Genomic DNA, 16,499 nt, shown 5'->3' on the forward strand with positions numbered 1-16,499 from the left:
CATAATAGAAATTTAATTTTAGTGAATCTAGACATCCAGACATCTAATGTAGGTGCTTCTGGACACTATACTATTACCTAAATCTTTGACCAAATTTTCTTGTGTTCACTGATGTTCATTCCACTGACCACCATTTTAACCTTTTAGTTTGTAGCAGTCCAAGCATGTTCAGACAAAAGGCCAGAATTACATATGACATCACTCTTAGAAAGAATAAACCAGACATTTGCAACATCAAGTGTCAACTGCTATTAACTGCACAACCAAAGTTCATGAAATGTCAATATAGAAACCAGAAACACATCATCACTGCATGAATTTAAGAACGGTTTTACGATCTGTTATAAATGGATTACCCAACAATCAATACAAATTATAATGTTAGATAAACCAGGCCTGTCACAATACAGCAATTAGCAATAACATTAACTCCAACTGCAAAACATTGTGCAGGTACCCACTTATTCCACCAAACCTGCTCTGAAACCTCAAGGACTGGACTCTACCATACATCGGAACATGTGCTTTTGGTATAGGGCAGCGGTCCCCAACCTTTTTTTGCGCCACGGACCGTTTTAATGTCAGACAATATTTCCACGGACCGGCCTTTAAGGAGTGGCAGATAAATAGAACAAATTAAAATGATACGACCGGCATAAAAACTGGTATTTTCTAAATATAATAATAAATGTGAATCCACTCTGTTGTTTTTTTGTTCATTTTGCTAGCTTGGGGGTTTCAATTTAGCAGAAATGTATTATGTGTTACCGGCTGGAGCAGTCACTTTAAGAAGGTAGCGGATATAGTTAAGACATGTGACCGAGGCAAGCATCTTGACATGCATCAAGAGTGAGTCATAGACAGATTTGATTTAGGAGAGAATCGGGTAATTTTCTAATATAAAACATCGTTCAGAATAAGATCATTAAAAAAAAAAAAAAAAAAAAATTGTGACGTAGGATCTCCACAAAAAGAGTTTCAACCCATTCCTAAACAGTTTTTGCAGGAAGCATTAATCTGCAGAAAGAGGATACTGCTTTTAGGGATCATCATTACCAGGAACGGAGGTAAATTGGCCTGTAACAATAAGTGGTATTCATGAAAGTAACACTCACAAACACCAGAACCCACAGTTTCCCAGCAGAACATAACACAGGCACGGCCAGCTTACCTTCCGACAGTGCATCAAGGTGCAGGTAATTTATATGCAAACATCCAGAGGATGTAAAAGTAAACCAGATTTTTGGTTGGAAAATAAAACACTGGAGATGCTCTGACCCAGTCATCTAGGCATTTGGTCCTTGTAAATGTAAAGTCACTTAGATTCCTAAACATACCTATTTGTTCCTGCTTTCAACACATCAACTTTAAGAACTAACCAGTTATTAATTTCACCTGTTGATAGTATTAAGAGCTGATCAGTGTAGCTCTTTATTTTTTAGCAGCAAACATCAACATATGCATTCCTAAGTTCACTTAATTGTCAGTATACTAGTTGTAGTGCTAAGTTATGCTTTCTTTAATTTTCTTTCCCTTAAAAAAATCACAAAAGTCATGTGCATTACTGCCATCTGGCATACAGAAAAAAATTGTCATTTTATTTTGACAAAAGAAAAAGAAGAAAAATAACATTGAGCTCCATCAACAGTTAACTACTTCTTAGCAGTCAGTATTTAAACAGTTCAAACTGGGTCCACTCTTGGAAACAACATTAAATTGTTATAAAATATAAAATAAAAACAATGCTAACTTTAGAAAGTGGTAAATGTAAAGTTGATTAATAGATTCAGAGATTAAAAGAAATATTTATTTTGTAGCAAATATCAAACAGTTAAAAATGCAGCTGCATTTGCTGCTTATTGCTTAAATCCAGTAACAACTGTTGGGAAGTATGACACAATACATTTCTAGAATGACATTTTCAGGAGGAGACCCAACTTAAGGACTGTAACTTTACACCAGTGACATTTGGGTGCTCCACCAAAGCCAAACTGGCCAAGAACTCCTGAGAAGAGTGGCTGGCTGTAGCACCCATCCAACTGCTTCTAGTTCCACAGCCTACTGCTAACCATAGGGAGATTTATTGCTAGTGCATGTATTTAATGATTTTTAGAAGACTTTTTGCAAATAATGACTATTCTCTGAAAATGTCCAGTTTGGAAGCAGAAATTAATGTTTTGTGCTTGTTTAGATGAAATTTGTGGCCATACATATTTTTGTCCACATTAACTAGTAAATATTCAGTTTTTAGGCAAAGACGCTATTGACAGAAATGTACTAATGACATAAACTAGTAAAAAGTACTTTATTCATTCCAGAAAGGGGGTAAATAATTTTTACGTACCATATATACTTTAAGCAAAACTGAGGCGATCACAGTTATTGTGTAATAATTATTGACATTTTCTTTTAGTTCATTGCTTTTAATTTTTTGGCTTTTAAGCATGGGAACAAGGGTTTCTTGTTTTTCTACCATACATGGCACTGTTTCTTGCACAAAGCAAACACTAATAATGAACTTTCCAAAAATATATTTTTTTATATTTGCTGATTTTGAATATTTAAGTCATAAATAAAACACTAAACAAAATGTACATAACAATATGTTTTACTTTAGTTTTACTATTCTAGTCCTGTTTTCTGCATTTATTCCTGTTTTCACAACAATACATGAACAATGTTTGTGAAAGTTGTCAAGTATCATAATCACATGAGCAGATGTACAAACTGTCACACTCTAGACACTCACTCTAATCTTGTGCAGGCAGCTGGAGAGAAAGACAATATTTCACATTGCCAGTGGTAGTATTGCTCACATGCATACTGAAGAGGGCATGTATCAGTGCTTTGCAGAAATTCATTGTAAATATTAATGATACTGATGAGTTCACTTTTACCTTCTCATGCCAAATCTGTCACATTAGATGCCAGTTGTTAACCAAGGGCACAGGCCAAGCCAAACAGCTGTAACTAACACCAAAATGGTAGGACAGCTAATCCTGGATCACATTAAAAGACACACACCAGCTGTCTCAAGGGTCAGCCATCATTCTTCAAGAGCAATGAAAGCTGGAGTCAGTTTAACCACAAAGTAATGCATGAGGTCCTGAACATCTACTATATATGGTCTATATATGGTTGCAAATAATTGTAAGCAAAAGAAAAACCTTACTATAGTGTAACTTAAAAAATAATAATAATAATTAAATGTTTAAATACTGCATTGTAGTCGCATTATTTTAAGAAAACCAGTAACTTAATTCAAATCCAGTTAAACAAAAAATTGCATTTGTAAATTTATTCCCTACAAAAAGAACAAATGCATGAATCCACTTGAGGCATCTCTAAAATACTTGTAACAAGATGACATCAACAGCTGACTACTTCTCCACAGCTGAGACACACTTTCATATTTAGAAATCATTAAACAGATTGGCATGCTGTTTAAAGTTATAAATTAAACTTAGTTACAAACTTGAAAATAATCTTGCCACAGAAAAAAACGTTAATAATATACTGAAAGATTATATTTTAAGTTTCCTCCAAATTTTTTAACTGATCATTTGCAATAGCAGCAAAAAGATATTACATTATATCTACAAACTAAATAGAACAAAATAATTGATAGTTCACGCATAGTTCTTCTTTTGCCTCTTTTGCCAAGAATATTGCGTCTAAATAATCCCATAGACCAACACAATAAAATCTAAAAGTATTTATAGCAAAATGAAGTGAAAGTCATCACAAAGAGGAGACACACGACCAAATAAAGAATGCAGCTTTCGCTGAGTGAACAGATGCATTCCTATAAAAGACACAGACACGAGCTCCCTCAAGCACAGACAGAAACCGAGGCCAAGGTAAGAGCAAGAACAGGACTTAAATACCAAAAATTTATACACTTTTCTTTTAATACTATTACTTGTAAAATGTAATAGAAAAAATGCCTTCTAAACAAAACAAAAGAAAACACCCTAATATTTGTTTCTCATTTTAGTGTTGAACATCCACAAGAAGGATTTCACTGTGTCAAAAGGAAAGGTAGGAGAAAAACAATTCTACGAGAAAAACTCTCATTTACATACAAAGGAAACAGGTTGAACCGAAATTTATTTTTCCCCAAACTTTTTTCTGGAAAAAGAAATAATTATGGCTGACGGTGAAATGGAGTGTTTCGGCCCGGCGGCCGTCTTCCTCCGAAAGCCGGAAAGGGAAAGGATTGAGTCACAGAACAAACCTTTTGATGCCAAAACAGCAGTGTATGTAACTGAGCCTGCAGAGATGTATGTGAAGGGTACACTGAAGAGTAAAGAGGGTGGAAAAGCCACTGTAGAAACCCTGGATGGCAAAGTAAGTTTTAGTCATTAATTCAAGGCTTCAGGGAAATTAATCATGGGACTGTTATTAAATCAGATTTGTCCCTGATGGATGTCTTTCTCCAAATAACAGACCCTCACAGTTAAGGAGGATGATGTTTTCCCTATGAACCCTCCCAAGTATGACAAAATTGAGGACATGGCCATGATGACCCACCTTAATGAACCCACTGTGCTGTATAACCTCAAAGAGCGCTACGCAGCATGGATGATCTACGTAAGTATTAAACTGAGATGTTGTTCCCAAGTTTATTTACAAAGATTCTATTTTGTAATATTGTGGAACACGTATTCCACTAATGTATGCAAATACAGAATGGCTTATGTATGCCATAAAAATTAGGACTAGGTATGGGTTTAAAGATATATTGTTCGAAAATATATTTGCAGACCTACTCAGGGTTGTTCTGCGTCACTGTGAATCCTTACAAGTGGCTCCCAGTTTACGATGCTGTCGTTGTTGTGGGATACAGAGGGAAGAAGAGAATTGAAGCCCCACCTCACATCTTCTCCATCTCTGATAACGCCTATCAGTTCATGCTCACTGGTATAAAGAACTAAGACCTCGAGAAAATGTTTTCAAATGTTCATATCCAGCAAAAAAATTTAAGTTATCAAGTAAAAAATTAAGGTCGTTATGAATTTAATCAACATTTTTTTTTTATCTTTTAGATCGTGAGAATCAATCCATCTTGATCACGTAAGCTTAATTAAGTAAAATATAATCAAATGATTTTAAATATTTTTTCTAATCAATTCTAATCAAAATAACTTGTTCTTATCAACCTTCCGAAAAGAACCTAAAAGATTTGCCATTTTATCCACAGTGGAGAATCTGGTGCAGGAAAAACTGTAAACACAAAACGTGTCATTCAGTACTTTGCAACGATCACAGTGTCTGGTCAGAAAAAAGCAGAGCCGAATTCTGGCAAGATGCAGGTAAAAAAAAATTGTTTTTTAAACTAAACAAAACCAGAGTTCAGATTCTTCATTAAAATGTCTGCCATCATTACTAGGGTTCACTGGAAGATCAAATCATTGCAGCCAACCCCCTACTAGAGGCTTACGGTAATGCTAAGACTGTCAGGAATGACAACTCCTCTCGTTTTGTAAGTATGATCAAGTAAAATAAAGACCATATTCAACAATTCTTAAATATATTTTGACTTGTTATCCATATTTTTCACAATTATTCACAATATTTAGGGTAAATTCATCAGAATTCATTTTGGATCCTCTGGAAAGCTGGCATCAGCTGATATAGAAACATGTAAGAAACACTTACAAGTTACTTATATTTATCCATTAAGAAGAAAATATTAATGCATTCTTCATTTATTACTTGTAGATCTGCTGGAAAAATCAAGGGTCACCTTCCAGCTGTCTGCTGAGAGAAGCTATCACATTTTTTACCAGCTCATGACTGGACACAAACCAGAACTGCTTGGTATGAAATGTAAACTCCAGCTGGAGAAAAATATTTCACAAGTTTTGTAACAAAATTTTGTGTTAATTATTTATTGAACGATTTCATTATAGAGGCACTGCTCATCACTACCAACCCCTATGACTACCCAATGATCAGCCAGGGTGAAATTGTAGTGAAAAGCATCAATGATGTAGAGGAGTTTATTGCCACAGATGTAAGCCACAATTTTAAAGGCAAAATCAACTCAATTAATTTACTTTAAACAATCCTTGAAAATAGTTACAAAAATATCTAGAATAACTGTATTTCTTCACACAGGCTGCCATTGACATTCTTGGCTTCACTGCTGATGAGAAAATTAACATCTACAAGCTGACCGGTGCTGTGATGCATCATGGCAACATGAAGTTCAAGCAGAAGCAGAGAGAGGAGCAGGCTGAACCTGATGGCACTGAGGGTACAAATAAAATTACAGAATTGACCTTCTCTGTCAGTATAAAATCCTGATTTTGTGTCTTTAAATTTAATATGATTAAGACACTTTTTTTTCCTCCCAGTTGCTGATAAAATCGCCTACCTTCTGGGCCTGAACTCAGCTGACATGCTGAAAGCTTTGTGTTACCCCAGAGTCAAAGTCGGAAACGAATTTGTGACCAAAGGCCAGACAGTACCACAGGTAACATTCTCAAACAACAAAAATGAGATTAAAGACTTAAGACTTAATACAAAAAGAGAACGAAAGCTAAATTTTGTATTATTCAGGTGAACAATGCCGTGTCTGCCCTCTGTAAATCTGTCTATGAGAAAATGTTCTTGTGGATGGTCATCCGTATCAATGAGATGTTGGACACAAAGCAGCCAAGACAGTTCTTCATTGGTGTGCTGGACATCGCTGGATTTGAGATCTTTGATGTAAATAAATGTTTTCCTTCATGATATTTGCTCTGTTGGATTGTGCAATACTTTGACAATGTCTAATCTATTGTTAAACTCTAACAGTACAACAGCTTGGAGCAGCTCTGCATTAACTTCACAAATGAAAAACTGCAACAGTTTTTCAACCACCACATGTTCGTGCTGGAACAAGAGGAGTACAAGAAAGAAGGTATCGAGTGGGAGTTCATTGACTTTGGTATGGACTTGGCTGCCTGCATTGAGCTTATTGAGAAGGTATAGTGTTACAGTGCAGAGCATTAAAAATAACTGCTAATAATAACTAACCAAAAACTGTATTCCTTGCCATTTGTTAACTTTAATTCTGTCACCAACAGCCAATGGGCATCTTCTCCATCCTTGAAGAGGAGTGCATGTTCCCCAAAGCTACAGACACATCATTCAAGAACAAACTCCATGACCAGCACCTTGGCAAATGCAACGCCTTCCAGAAGCCAAAGCCTGGCAAAGGCAAAGCTGAGGCTCACTTCTCCCTGGTGCACTACGCCGGCACTGTGGACTACAACATTTCCGGCTGGTTGGACAAGAACAAGGATCCACTGAACGACTCTGTTGTACAGCTGTACCAGAAGTCCGCGAACAAACTGCTGTGTTTCCTGTATGCTAGCCATGCTGCTGCAAGTGGTATAGTGTTTAATTATAGTTGGATTGACCGAACAGGACACATAAAGCATAACCAATAGACCATAAAATAATGTCATTCTATTTCTATTTGAACAGATTCTAGCACAAGTGGCAAGAAGGGTGGAAAGAGGAAGGGAGGTTCATTCCAAACTGTGTCCGCTTTATTCAGAGTATGCTATATATAAATGTTTAAGCACATTTGAATGCTACATTTCAATAACCAATTCATAGCTAAACATAACTACTCCACTTATGCAGGAAAACCTTGGCAAACTGATGACGAACCTGAAAAGCACTCACCCACATTTTGTGCGCTGTTTAATTCCAAATGAATCCAAGACTCCGGGTAAGCAAAATGAAAAGGAATCACATTGCAAAATATAAAATCTTAAAAGAAAAAAGAAAAAAAAAAACTGATTAGGCATGTTCAAACTTCTATTATTGTACTTTCCATGACTGTTAAGGTCTGATGGAGAATCATCTGGTCATCCACCAGCTTAGGTGTAATGGTGTGCTGGAAGGTATCAGAATTTGCAGAAAGGGATTTCCTAGCAGAATTCTCTATGGTGACTTCAAGCAGAGGTGCTATACATTTAAAGAACATTATTAGAAAGCTATGGCATACAAAATCACTCTCATTAACCCTGCTGAGACTAAATAATTCACTTCAAAAATCCAAGAATGGAAGTGTTTAACCATACCCTTATGTGGTGAAATTAAATTAACAAAAATTAATTTCATTAATATGCAGATACAAAGTGCTGAATGCCAGCGTCATCCCAGAAGGACAGTTCATTGACAACAAGAAAGCTGCAGAGAAACTCTTGGCCTCCATTGACATTGACCAAACCCAGTATAAATTTGGGCACACCAAGGTAAATCAAAGAAAAAACTTGGATTGCAGGAGAGCAATAACTTTGTATTACTTTTTATGAACTTTTGTGCATTCATATTTTTCTCCTTGCAAAAAACATCTCTTTCCAAAATGATTCTGGAGTACATATAATTTCACTTATGTAATTTTTCCTGCAGGTGTTCTTCAAAGCTGGTCTTCTGGGTACCCTTGAGGAAATGCGAGACGAAAAGCTCGCAAATCTGGTGACCATGACTCAGGCTGTGTGCCGTGGCTTCCTCATGAGGAGGGAGTTTGTCAAGATGATGGAGAGGAGGTAATATTCAATTTAATTACAAAGAATGGAATGCAATGTGCAAATTACAGTAACTGTAAATTCTATATACGTTAAATATACGACAAAAATGGAACTGAAATCAAATTCCAGGGAATCCATCTATTCTATCCAATACAACATCCGCTCATTCATGAATGTGAAACACTGGCCATGGATGAAGTTGTACTTCAAGATCAAGCCTCTTCTCAAGAGTGCAGAGACTGAGAAGGAAATGGCAGCCATGAAGGAGAACTTTGAGAAAATGAAGGAGGACTTGGCAAAAGCACTGGCTAAGAAGAAAGAGCTTGAGGAGAAGATGGTTTCTCTGCTACAGGAGAAAAATGACCTGCAACTAGCAGTAGCTTCTGTAAGTTTTTAATACAGATTAAAATGCCATTATAGAGCTTAAAAATTCTAATTTATTCATAAATCTTCTGCATTAACAGGAATCAGAGAGCCTTTCTGATGCTGAAGAAAGATGTGAGGGACTCATCAAAAGCAAGATCCAGCTTGAAGCTAAGCTTAAAGAAGCAAGTGAGAGACTGGAGGATGAGGAGGAAATCAATGCTGAGCTGACTGCCAAAAAGAGGAAACTGGAGGATGAGTGCTCTGAGCTGAAAAAAGACATTGATGACCTGGAGATTACCTTAGCCAAAGTAGAAAAAGAGAAACACGCCACTGAGAACAAGGTTGACTAACCTGATTTCATTATTTTGTACTTTTAGCAAAATAATTACATAAAAGTTAAGATAGAACATAATTGTTAAAATGTTATTTTACAGGTCAAGAACCTCACTGAGGAGATGACCTCTCAGGATGAAAGCATTGCCAAGCTCACCAAGGAAAAGAAAGCCCTCCAAGAGGCACACCAGCAGACTCTGGATGATCTCCAAGCAGAGGAAGACAAAGTCAACACTCTGACCAAATACAAGACCAAGCTTGAACAACAAGTCGATGATGTAAGCATTGAATAAGCAATTCCTGCATTTTTATATGACTATTTGTTTCATTATTAAGTGTACCATTTTGCACATAAAATTAGCTTGAAGGTTCTCTGGAACAAGAGAAGAAACTCCGTATGGACCTTGAGAGAGCCAAAAGGAAACTTGAAGGGGATCTGAAATTAGCCCAAGAAAACATAATGGATCTAGAGAATGATAAGCAGCAGTCTGAGGAGAAGATTAAGAAGTATGTTTTTCCTAATTTCACCTAATTTATTAATATAGATATAACTTTTTATTGCATAGTACATGTACAAAGCAACAAAATGCAGTTTATCATCTATTAAAGTGCAAATTATAGCGTTGTGCAAACTGATAAATGCAGATAAATATGTAAATATATATATAAAATATAAAATTCACAACATATTTAGAAAAATATACGATATACAAGTGTACAATATAAGCTATGTACACTGCGTATACAATCATACCAAGATATCACATTGTGTATATACGAATGGTATACAGATATAAAAATCTAGTATGTGCTATGAACTAACAATTATATTCAGTTATAAATTTAATGAGATGAGACAGAATCTGTGTGTAAATCTGAGTGGCAAAAACTGCATAATGATTACTGCAGTAAAAATGAGTAAAGCATTGATGAGACAACCTTCAACCTAGTGATGAATTGTAGTGTTCAGTGAGGTGATGGTTGCTGAATAAAGCTGGCCTCATATATTATAGGATTGCCTATTTAAAAATTATACTGAAAATATTTATGTATAAAAACAATCAAACTTTAATTGCCATACAATCAATCCTACAGGAAGGATTTTGAAACAAGCCAACTTCTAAGCAAGATTGAAGATGAGCAGTCTCTGAGTGCTCAACTTCAAAAAAAGATCAAAGAACTGCTGGTAACAATTTGGTTTTATTAATCAATACATTTTTAAGACATTTTAAGAAGGATGCTAACTATTGATAACTGTGCTCTTTAGGCTCGCATCGAGGAGCTAGAAGAAGAAATCGAGGCTGAGCGTGCAGCTCATGCTAAAGTTGAGAAGCAGAGAGCTGATCTCTCCAGGGAACTTGAGGAGATCAGCGAGAGGCTGGAGGAAGCCGGAGGTGCCACAGCTGCTCAGATTGAGATGAACAAGAAACGCGAGGCCGAGTTCCAGAAACTGCGTCGTGATCTTGAAGAATCCACTCTGCAGCATGAAGCAACAACTGCTGCACTCCGCAAGAAACAAGCTGATGGTTTTGCTGAGCTCGGAGAGCAGATCGACAACCTTCAGCGTGTCAAACAGAAGCTGGAGAAGGAGAAGAGTGAATATAAAATGGAGATTGATGATCTTGCCAGTAACATGGAAGCTGTGGCAAAATCAAAGGTATAAGAATATGACAAATGAACCACAAAATATTTTTCCTTTCAAATCTCATCTGTTAAGTACTAAACCAAGATTTCTGGCAGGCTAATCTAGAGAAAATGTGCAGAACTCTTGAGGACCAACTTAGTGAAATCAAAGCAAAATATGAGGAAAATGTTCGACAGCTGAATGATGTGTGCTATCAAAAAACTAGACTTGCTACTGAAGCTGGTAAGTGAAATTAATACACTGCAAAATAATTTTTATCAACATTAAAACTAATGTTGAATTACCAACTTTACAGGTGAGCTGGAACGGCAGCTAGAGGAAAAAGATGCGTTGGTTTCTCAACTAACCAGAGGAAAGCTCAACTACACTCAGCAGACTGAAGAGCTCAAAAGACAAGTTGAAGAGGAAGTAAAAGTATGTATCATTTAAATATCAATTGAATAATCATTAATCAATAACGATGGATAGGAGTGCAATTTCACCTCTGATCAGAAAGTTGTGAGTTTTAATCCCTGGACCTTAACGGATCTTCACTCAAACTCTGCCTTAGGCAAAGAACGCTCTGGCTCATGCTGTTCAGTCAGCCCGTCACGACTGTGATCTTCTCAGAGAGCAGTTTGAGGAAGAGCAGGAGGCCAAGTCTGAGCTTCAGCGCTCTATGTCCAAGGCCAACAATGAGGTGGCTCAGTGGAGAACAAAATACGAGACCGATGCTATACAACGTACGGAAGAACTTGAGGAAGCCAAGTAAGTAAATTTGGTAAAAAATTTATTGCAGTATATTGCAGTATATTAGTATATATATTTTAAAAGACTCATTTTGCATCTACTCATAGGAAAAAGCTTGCTCAACGACTCCAGGAGGCTGAAGAAACCAAAGAAGCTGTGAACTCCAAGTGTGCTTCTCTGGAGAAGACCAAGCAAAGGCTGCAGGGTGAAGTAGAGGACCTTATGATTGATGTGGAGCGATCCAATGCCCTTGCAGCCAATCTTGACAAAAAGCAGAGAAACTTTGACAAGGTAAAATGGCCTGAGACTGGCTAAAAATACGTTTCAGGCAAAACTTTTCAACACTTGCAGAATTTTTCTTTTTTTAATTGCAATCTATTCAACAAATATTCAAAATGAACAAAATTATTAATATGGACTGTGTAAATTCCAGGTCTTGGCAGAATGGAAGCAGAAGTTTGAGGAAGGTCAGGCTGAACTGGAAGGAGCGCAGCAAGAGTCTCGGTCTCTCAGCACTGAACTCTTTAAGATAAAGAACTCTTTTGAAGAAGCTCTTGACCATTTGGAGACTCTTAAGAGAGAAAACAAGAATCTACAGCGTATGTGAACTAAGCATATGGCTGTTGATGTATCAGATATCAGTCTTTGATGATAGATTGATTGAAAAGCCTTTATTTATTTAATGCAACAATATACAACATTAAATAATAATTAGAATTTTTATTTCACAGAGGAAATCTCTGACTTGACTGAGCAGCTTGGGGAAAATGGAAAGACTATCCATGAACTGGAGAAAGCCAAGAAGACAGTGGAGTCTGAGAAATCTGAAATCCAGTCTGCCCTTGAAGAAGCTGAGGTATTTTACCTTTGCCTATTTTTTTGTAATTTTTTTTATGTATCTACTAATGTTTAGTATAATTTACTAAAGATGCCCTGGTGTACAACTTGCATACAATCTGACCAAATGGAAATATGTCTCCACTAAAAAAAAATCATCTTTACCATATACTTTTAGGGTACACTTGAGCATGAGGAATCCAAGATTCTTCGTGTCCAGCTTGAGCTCAACCAGGTTAAAAGTGAAATAGAAAAGAAACTGGCTGAAAAGGATGAGGAAATGGAACAGATCAAGAGAAATAGCCAGAGGGTGATAGAGTCCATGCAGAGCACTCTGGATTCTGAAGTTAGAAGCCGAAATGATGCTCTAAGAATCAAGAAGAAGATGGAGGGAGATCTGAATGAGATGGAGATTCAGCTGAGCCATGCCAACCGCCAGGCAGCTGAGGCCCAGAAACAGCTCAGAATGGTTCAAGGACAGCTTAAAGTGAGTAAAATGTGAAATTAAATTAAAGATGTGTAAACTTTGAAACTGGTTTCAAATAGAAACATTACACACAGTCTTGATTAACAATGAGCAGTCAATGAACAAACCATTATTAACAGCTTATTTTAAATGTGATCACCCTTGCATTTCACTTTATTTTTTTCTTGCCGTCACCATATACTTTCACACTATAAACATTGGAGAATAATACAAACATTTGAGAGAACAGAAAGTCAAAATTACTCACCTTATTTCGAGGAGGATAGCGGCATTTCAAAGAGTATGTGATCCAAATGGTGTAACAACAAAAAACAATTGCTTTCCTGATTTTATATATATATATATATATATATATATATATATATATATATATATATATATATATATATATATATATATATATAGTTAAATATCTATAAGGAAGCATAAAAATGTGCTAAAATGCTGCTTGTTGCAGATGTATACAATGAGCGATTCATTATAAGTAAAAATGCATAACCTACACTGAGCAAATCAATAACTTTCACACATTGTAAGCCCTTCTTATGCAATGTAACACTTTATAAAAAAAAAAGCATAAAGCAAAATTAACAAACCTGTCAATATACATATAATAATTTAAATCTCCAATATAGGATGGCCAACTGCACCTTGATGAGGCTGTCAGAGGACAAGAAGACATGAAGGAGCAGGTGGCCATGGTGGAGCGCAGGAATAACCTGATGCTGGCAGAGATTGAGGAACTGAGAGTTGCACTGGAGCAGACAGAAAGAGGCCGCAAAGTGGCTGAACAGGAGCTGATTGATGCCAGTGAGCGTGTGGCACTGCTGCACTCTCAGGTTTGTGCAGCCAGTTTTAAAATGTTCATAAATTTTGATCATGGTCAGCTAATCCTTTTATTATCATTTTATTTTAATAGAACACAAACCTAATTAACACCAAGAAGAAGCTTGAGGCTGACCTGGTCCAAATACAAGGTGAGGTGGATGATACCATCCAGGAGGCAAGAAATGCTGAAGAGAAGGCCAAAAAGGCAATCACAGATGTAAGTGTGCATCGCATAGATCTTGCCCCAATGTATTTTACAATTTCTGAATTAAATAATTACAATAATTGATGACATGACACACAATAGGCGGTCATGATGGCAGAGGAGCTAAAGAAAGAGCAGGATACCAGTGCTCACCTGGAGAGGATGAAGAAGAACCTTGAGAATACAGTCAAGGATCTCCAGCACCGTCTGGATGAGGCTGAGAACCTCGCAATGAAGGGTGGAAAGAAGCAGCTCCAGAAACTGGAGGCTAGGGTATGTTGTATGTATTTCACTGTGAATATATATGATTGTTCGCAGTTAATGAAAAACGACTAATTCTATGTGACTGCTCCTGTAGATACACGAGCTGGAGAGTGAGGTTGAGGCTGAGCAGAGACGTGGCGCCGAAGCCATTAAGGGCCTCCGCAAATATGAAAGGAGATTAAAAGAACTCACCTATCAGGTACAGTATCTACTACTGTAGTCGTTTCTTCTTCTTTTTAACTCCTGACATCTTTTTCTTATAAGTACTCACCTTTGTATACAGACTGAGGAGGATAAGAAGAACGTGAATAGACTGCAGGATCTTGTGGACAAGCTGCAGCTGAAGGTGAAGGCCTACAAGAGGCAGGCTGAGGAGGCTGTAAGTACACAAGACTTCATATTAGCACTGTAAAATTTTAGTTTTATATATAATATATATAGCTTTTGCACGTGTGTGTATGTATATATATATATATATATATATATATATATATATATATATATATATATATATATATATTATATAATTATTTATTTTTTTATCGAGGTTTTTTCATGTTTAGAAAGAACACAAAAAGTACATTTTATGAAAGATTTAAGAACTATTATTTATATCTCAATTTGCTTAAAACGAACTTTTAACGAGCTAACTGACACGTACCAGGTCGAAGGAGTGGCCCTGACAGGATTCACTGACAGGACACAAATTAGCCGACTATCACCTCGCTAGCTACTTCATATATCCTGTCGTCTATATTTTGACTAAACACCTAACATTTTACTGTTTTTATTCTTCCTTTTATTATTATTATTATTATTATTATATCGCTAAATAATAATATATTTTTTAAAGAAGCTAACTGGCTAATAATTGGGAAAAATCGTACCCCGAATTGCAGCCGTGCGTCCGTTGTGAATTATGAAGTGCGCTCGAGCGCCGCCCCCCCCCCCAAAAAAAAAAAAAAAAAAAAAAACTCGCGCGTTTCTCGAAGGAGAAGTTTCTCGAAGGAGAAGTTTCTCGAAAAAAGTGAGAAAAGCGCGGGAAAGCTCTAACACTCAGCTGGGGAACAGTGCGGGCTTTATGACCAATACAGAGCACAGGTTCTGTTCTGAGGTAAAAACATGTATTCTATCTAGCTTTAGAACCAGATTTCTGAAATGATTTGAGAAAAGTTATAAATTAATACACATTCACAAAGCTACAGCTGTTTACCATATTAATAAATGAATAAATACACATTATACATCATTTTGTTTGTTTGTTTGTTTATGCACTCCACACCAAAATAGAGATATTCCACATCAAGTGTGATCACCAGGTTATCCAGATCTCAAAATAAACACCCAAAACATATACCTTATTAATAATCTTCAGTAACCACTCCATTAAACAATTAAACACTGTGGCCCCCAACGCTAATAACATGTAAAGTAAGCTCAAGAAATAGCCATTGTATTTGGGATGCAATCACACATCCAGTGTAATTCTCCAACACTGATGTTTATACACGTGATGTCGGCAGGAGGAGCAGGCCAACACTCACCTGTCCAGGTTCAGGAAAGTCCAGCACGAGCTGGAAGAAGCTCAGGAGCGTGCTGACATCGCAGAGTCCCAGGTCAACAAGCTGAGAGCCAAGAGCAGAGATTTTGGAAAGGTGGGTAACTTCCTACTGCAAGTTTACATTTGATCCTTTTTCCAAAAACATGAACACCCAAAGTTCACTTAAAAGATGTACTATTACTGTTAGTGTGTATTTTCTTTACAGAAAGGTGCATGTGATACACCTTAAATATTCTATAAAATATTATATTATTATTTGTAATTATTTTTATCTAAACTAACCTCCCATAGTTATCAAATTGTACTTTGATATTTCCAAGCCACTGACAGCAATAAGATTTATTTTACTGAACCCCCAATCAATCTTATCTTGATCTCAATATATTAAATAGGATAATTACGCAAGGGATCTTCACTAGCATCATCTGCTTAGATTTGGAAACAGATGGTTAACATGAATAAAATAATTACTTTCTACTAAACAAAAAAAATTTTAAAAGTTTTTATGTGTTTGTGTGTGTGTGTCTGTGTGTGTTAACAGAATATATTACAATGCATTTTGTCTTTTGACTAAAACTACAATGTCTTTCCATTTTAGGGCAAGGATGCAGAGTGAATACGGAAAAATAATCGTCATTGTTTGAAGTATGTTAAAACTTTAGCAATGTTTTTATAATAAAGACCTGCAACTTTTAATTTCATTGGGTATT

General features: G+C 36.3%; 1 protein-coding gene across 1 annotated transcript; it reads left to right on the top strand.

Moving 5' to 3' along the window:
* Window positions 1–4,009: 4,009 nt before the first annotated feature.
* LOC310721754 (myosin heavy chain, fast skeletal muscle-like) lies at window positions 4,010–16,482 on the top strand. Its single transcript, XM_083533696.1, has 40 exons — window positions 4,010–4,041; window positions 4,142–4,350; window positions 4,450–4,593; window positions 4,767–4,923; window positions 5,049–5,076; window positions 5,204–5,315; window positions 5,393–5,485; window positions 5,583–5,646; window positions 5,725–5,823; window positions 5,916–6,019; window positions 6,124–6,262; window positions 6,363–6,481; window positions 6,568–6,717; window positions 6,805–6,975; window positions 7,077–7,383; window positions 7,480–7,553; window positions 7,642–7,729; window positions 7,848–7,965; window positions 8,135–8,258; window positions 8,416–8,552; window positions 8,664–8,919; window positions 8,999–9,241; window positions 9,335–9,511; window positions 9,595–9,740; window positions 10,329–10,419; window positions 10,501–10,890; window positions 10,974–11,100; window positions 11,174–11,292; window positions 11,429–11,625; window positions 11,715–11,898; window positions 12,041–12,206; window positions 12,339–12,463; window positions 12,623–12,931; window positions 13,567–13,770; window positions 13,851–13,976; window positions 14,067–14,237; window positions 14,323–14,427; window positions 14,512–14,607; window positions 15,752–15,883; window positions 16,388–16,482. The coding sequence occupies exons 2-40, from the start codon at window positions 4,150–4,152 to the stop codon at window positions 16,403–16,405; spliced, it is 5,811 nt and encodes a 1,936-aa protein (XP_083389822.1). The 5' UTR covers window positions 4,010–4,041; window positions 4,142–4,149; the 3' UTR covers window positions 16,406–16,482.
* The last annotated feature ends 17 nt before the right edge of the window (window positions 16,483–16,499 follow it).

The sequence above is a fragment of the Silurus aristotelis genome (genome assembly GCF_946808225.1).
Source record: "Silurus aristotelis genome assembly, chromosome: 28".
NCBI classification, from domain to species: Eukaryota; Metazoa; Chordata; class Actinopteri; order Siluriformes; family Siluridae; genus Silurus; species Silurus aristotelis.

What these genes read in the sequence shown, in the direction of transcription:
- LOC310721754 (XM_083533696.1), top strand. Translation starts at nt 4,150, where the DNA reads ATGGCTGACGGTGAAATGGAGTGTTTCGGCCCGGCGGCCGTCTTCCTC. An exon ending in ACGCAGCATGGATGATCTAC is followed by an intron (nt 4,594 to 4,766) that starts GTAAGTATTAAA and finishes ATATATTTGCAG; the next exon opens with ACCTACTCAGGGTTGTTCTG. An exon ending in TCCAGAAACTGGAGGCTAGG is followed by an intron (nt 14,238 to 14,322) that starts GTATGTTGTATG and finishes CTGCTCCTGTAG; the next exon opens with ATACACGAGCTGGAGAGTGA.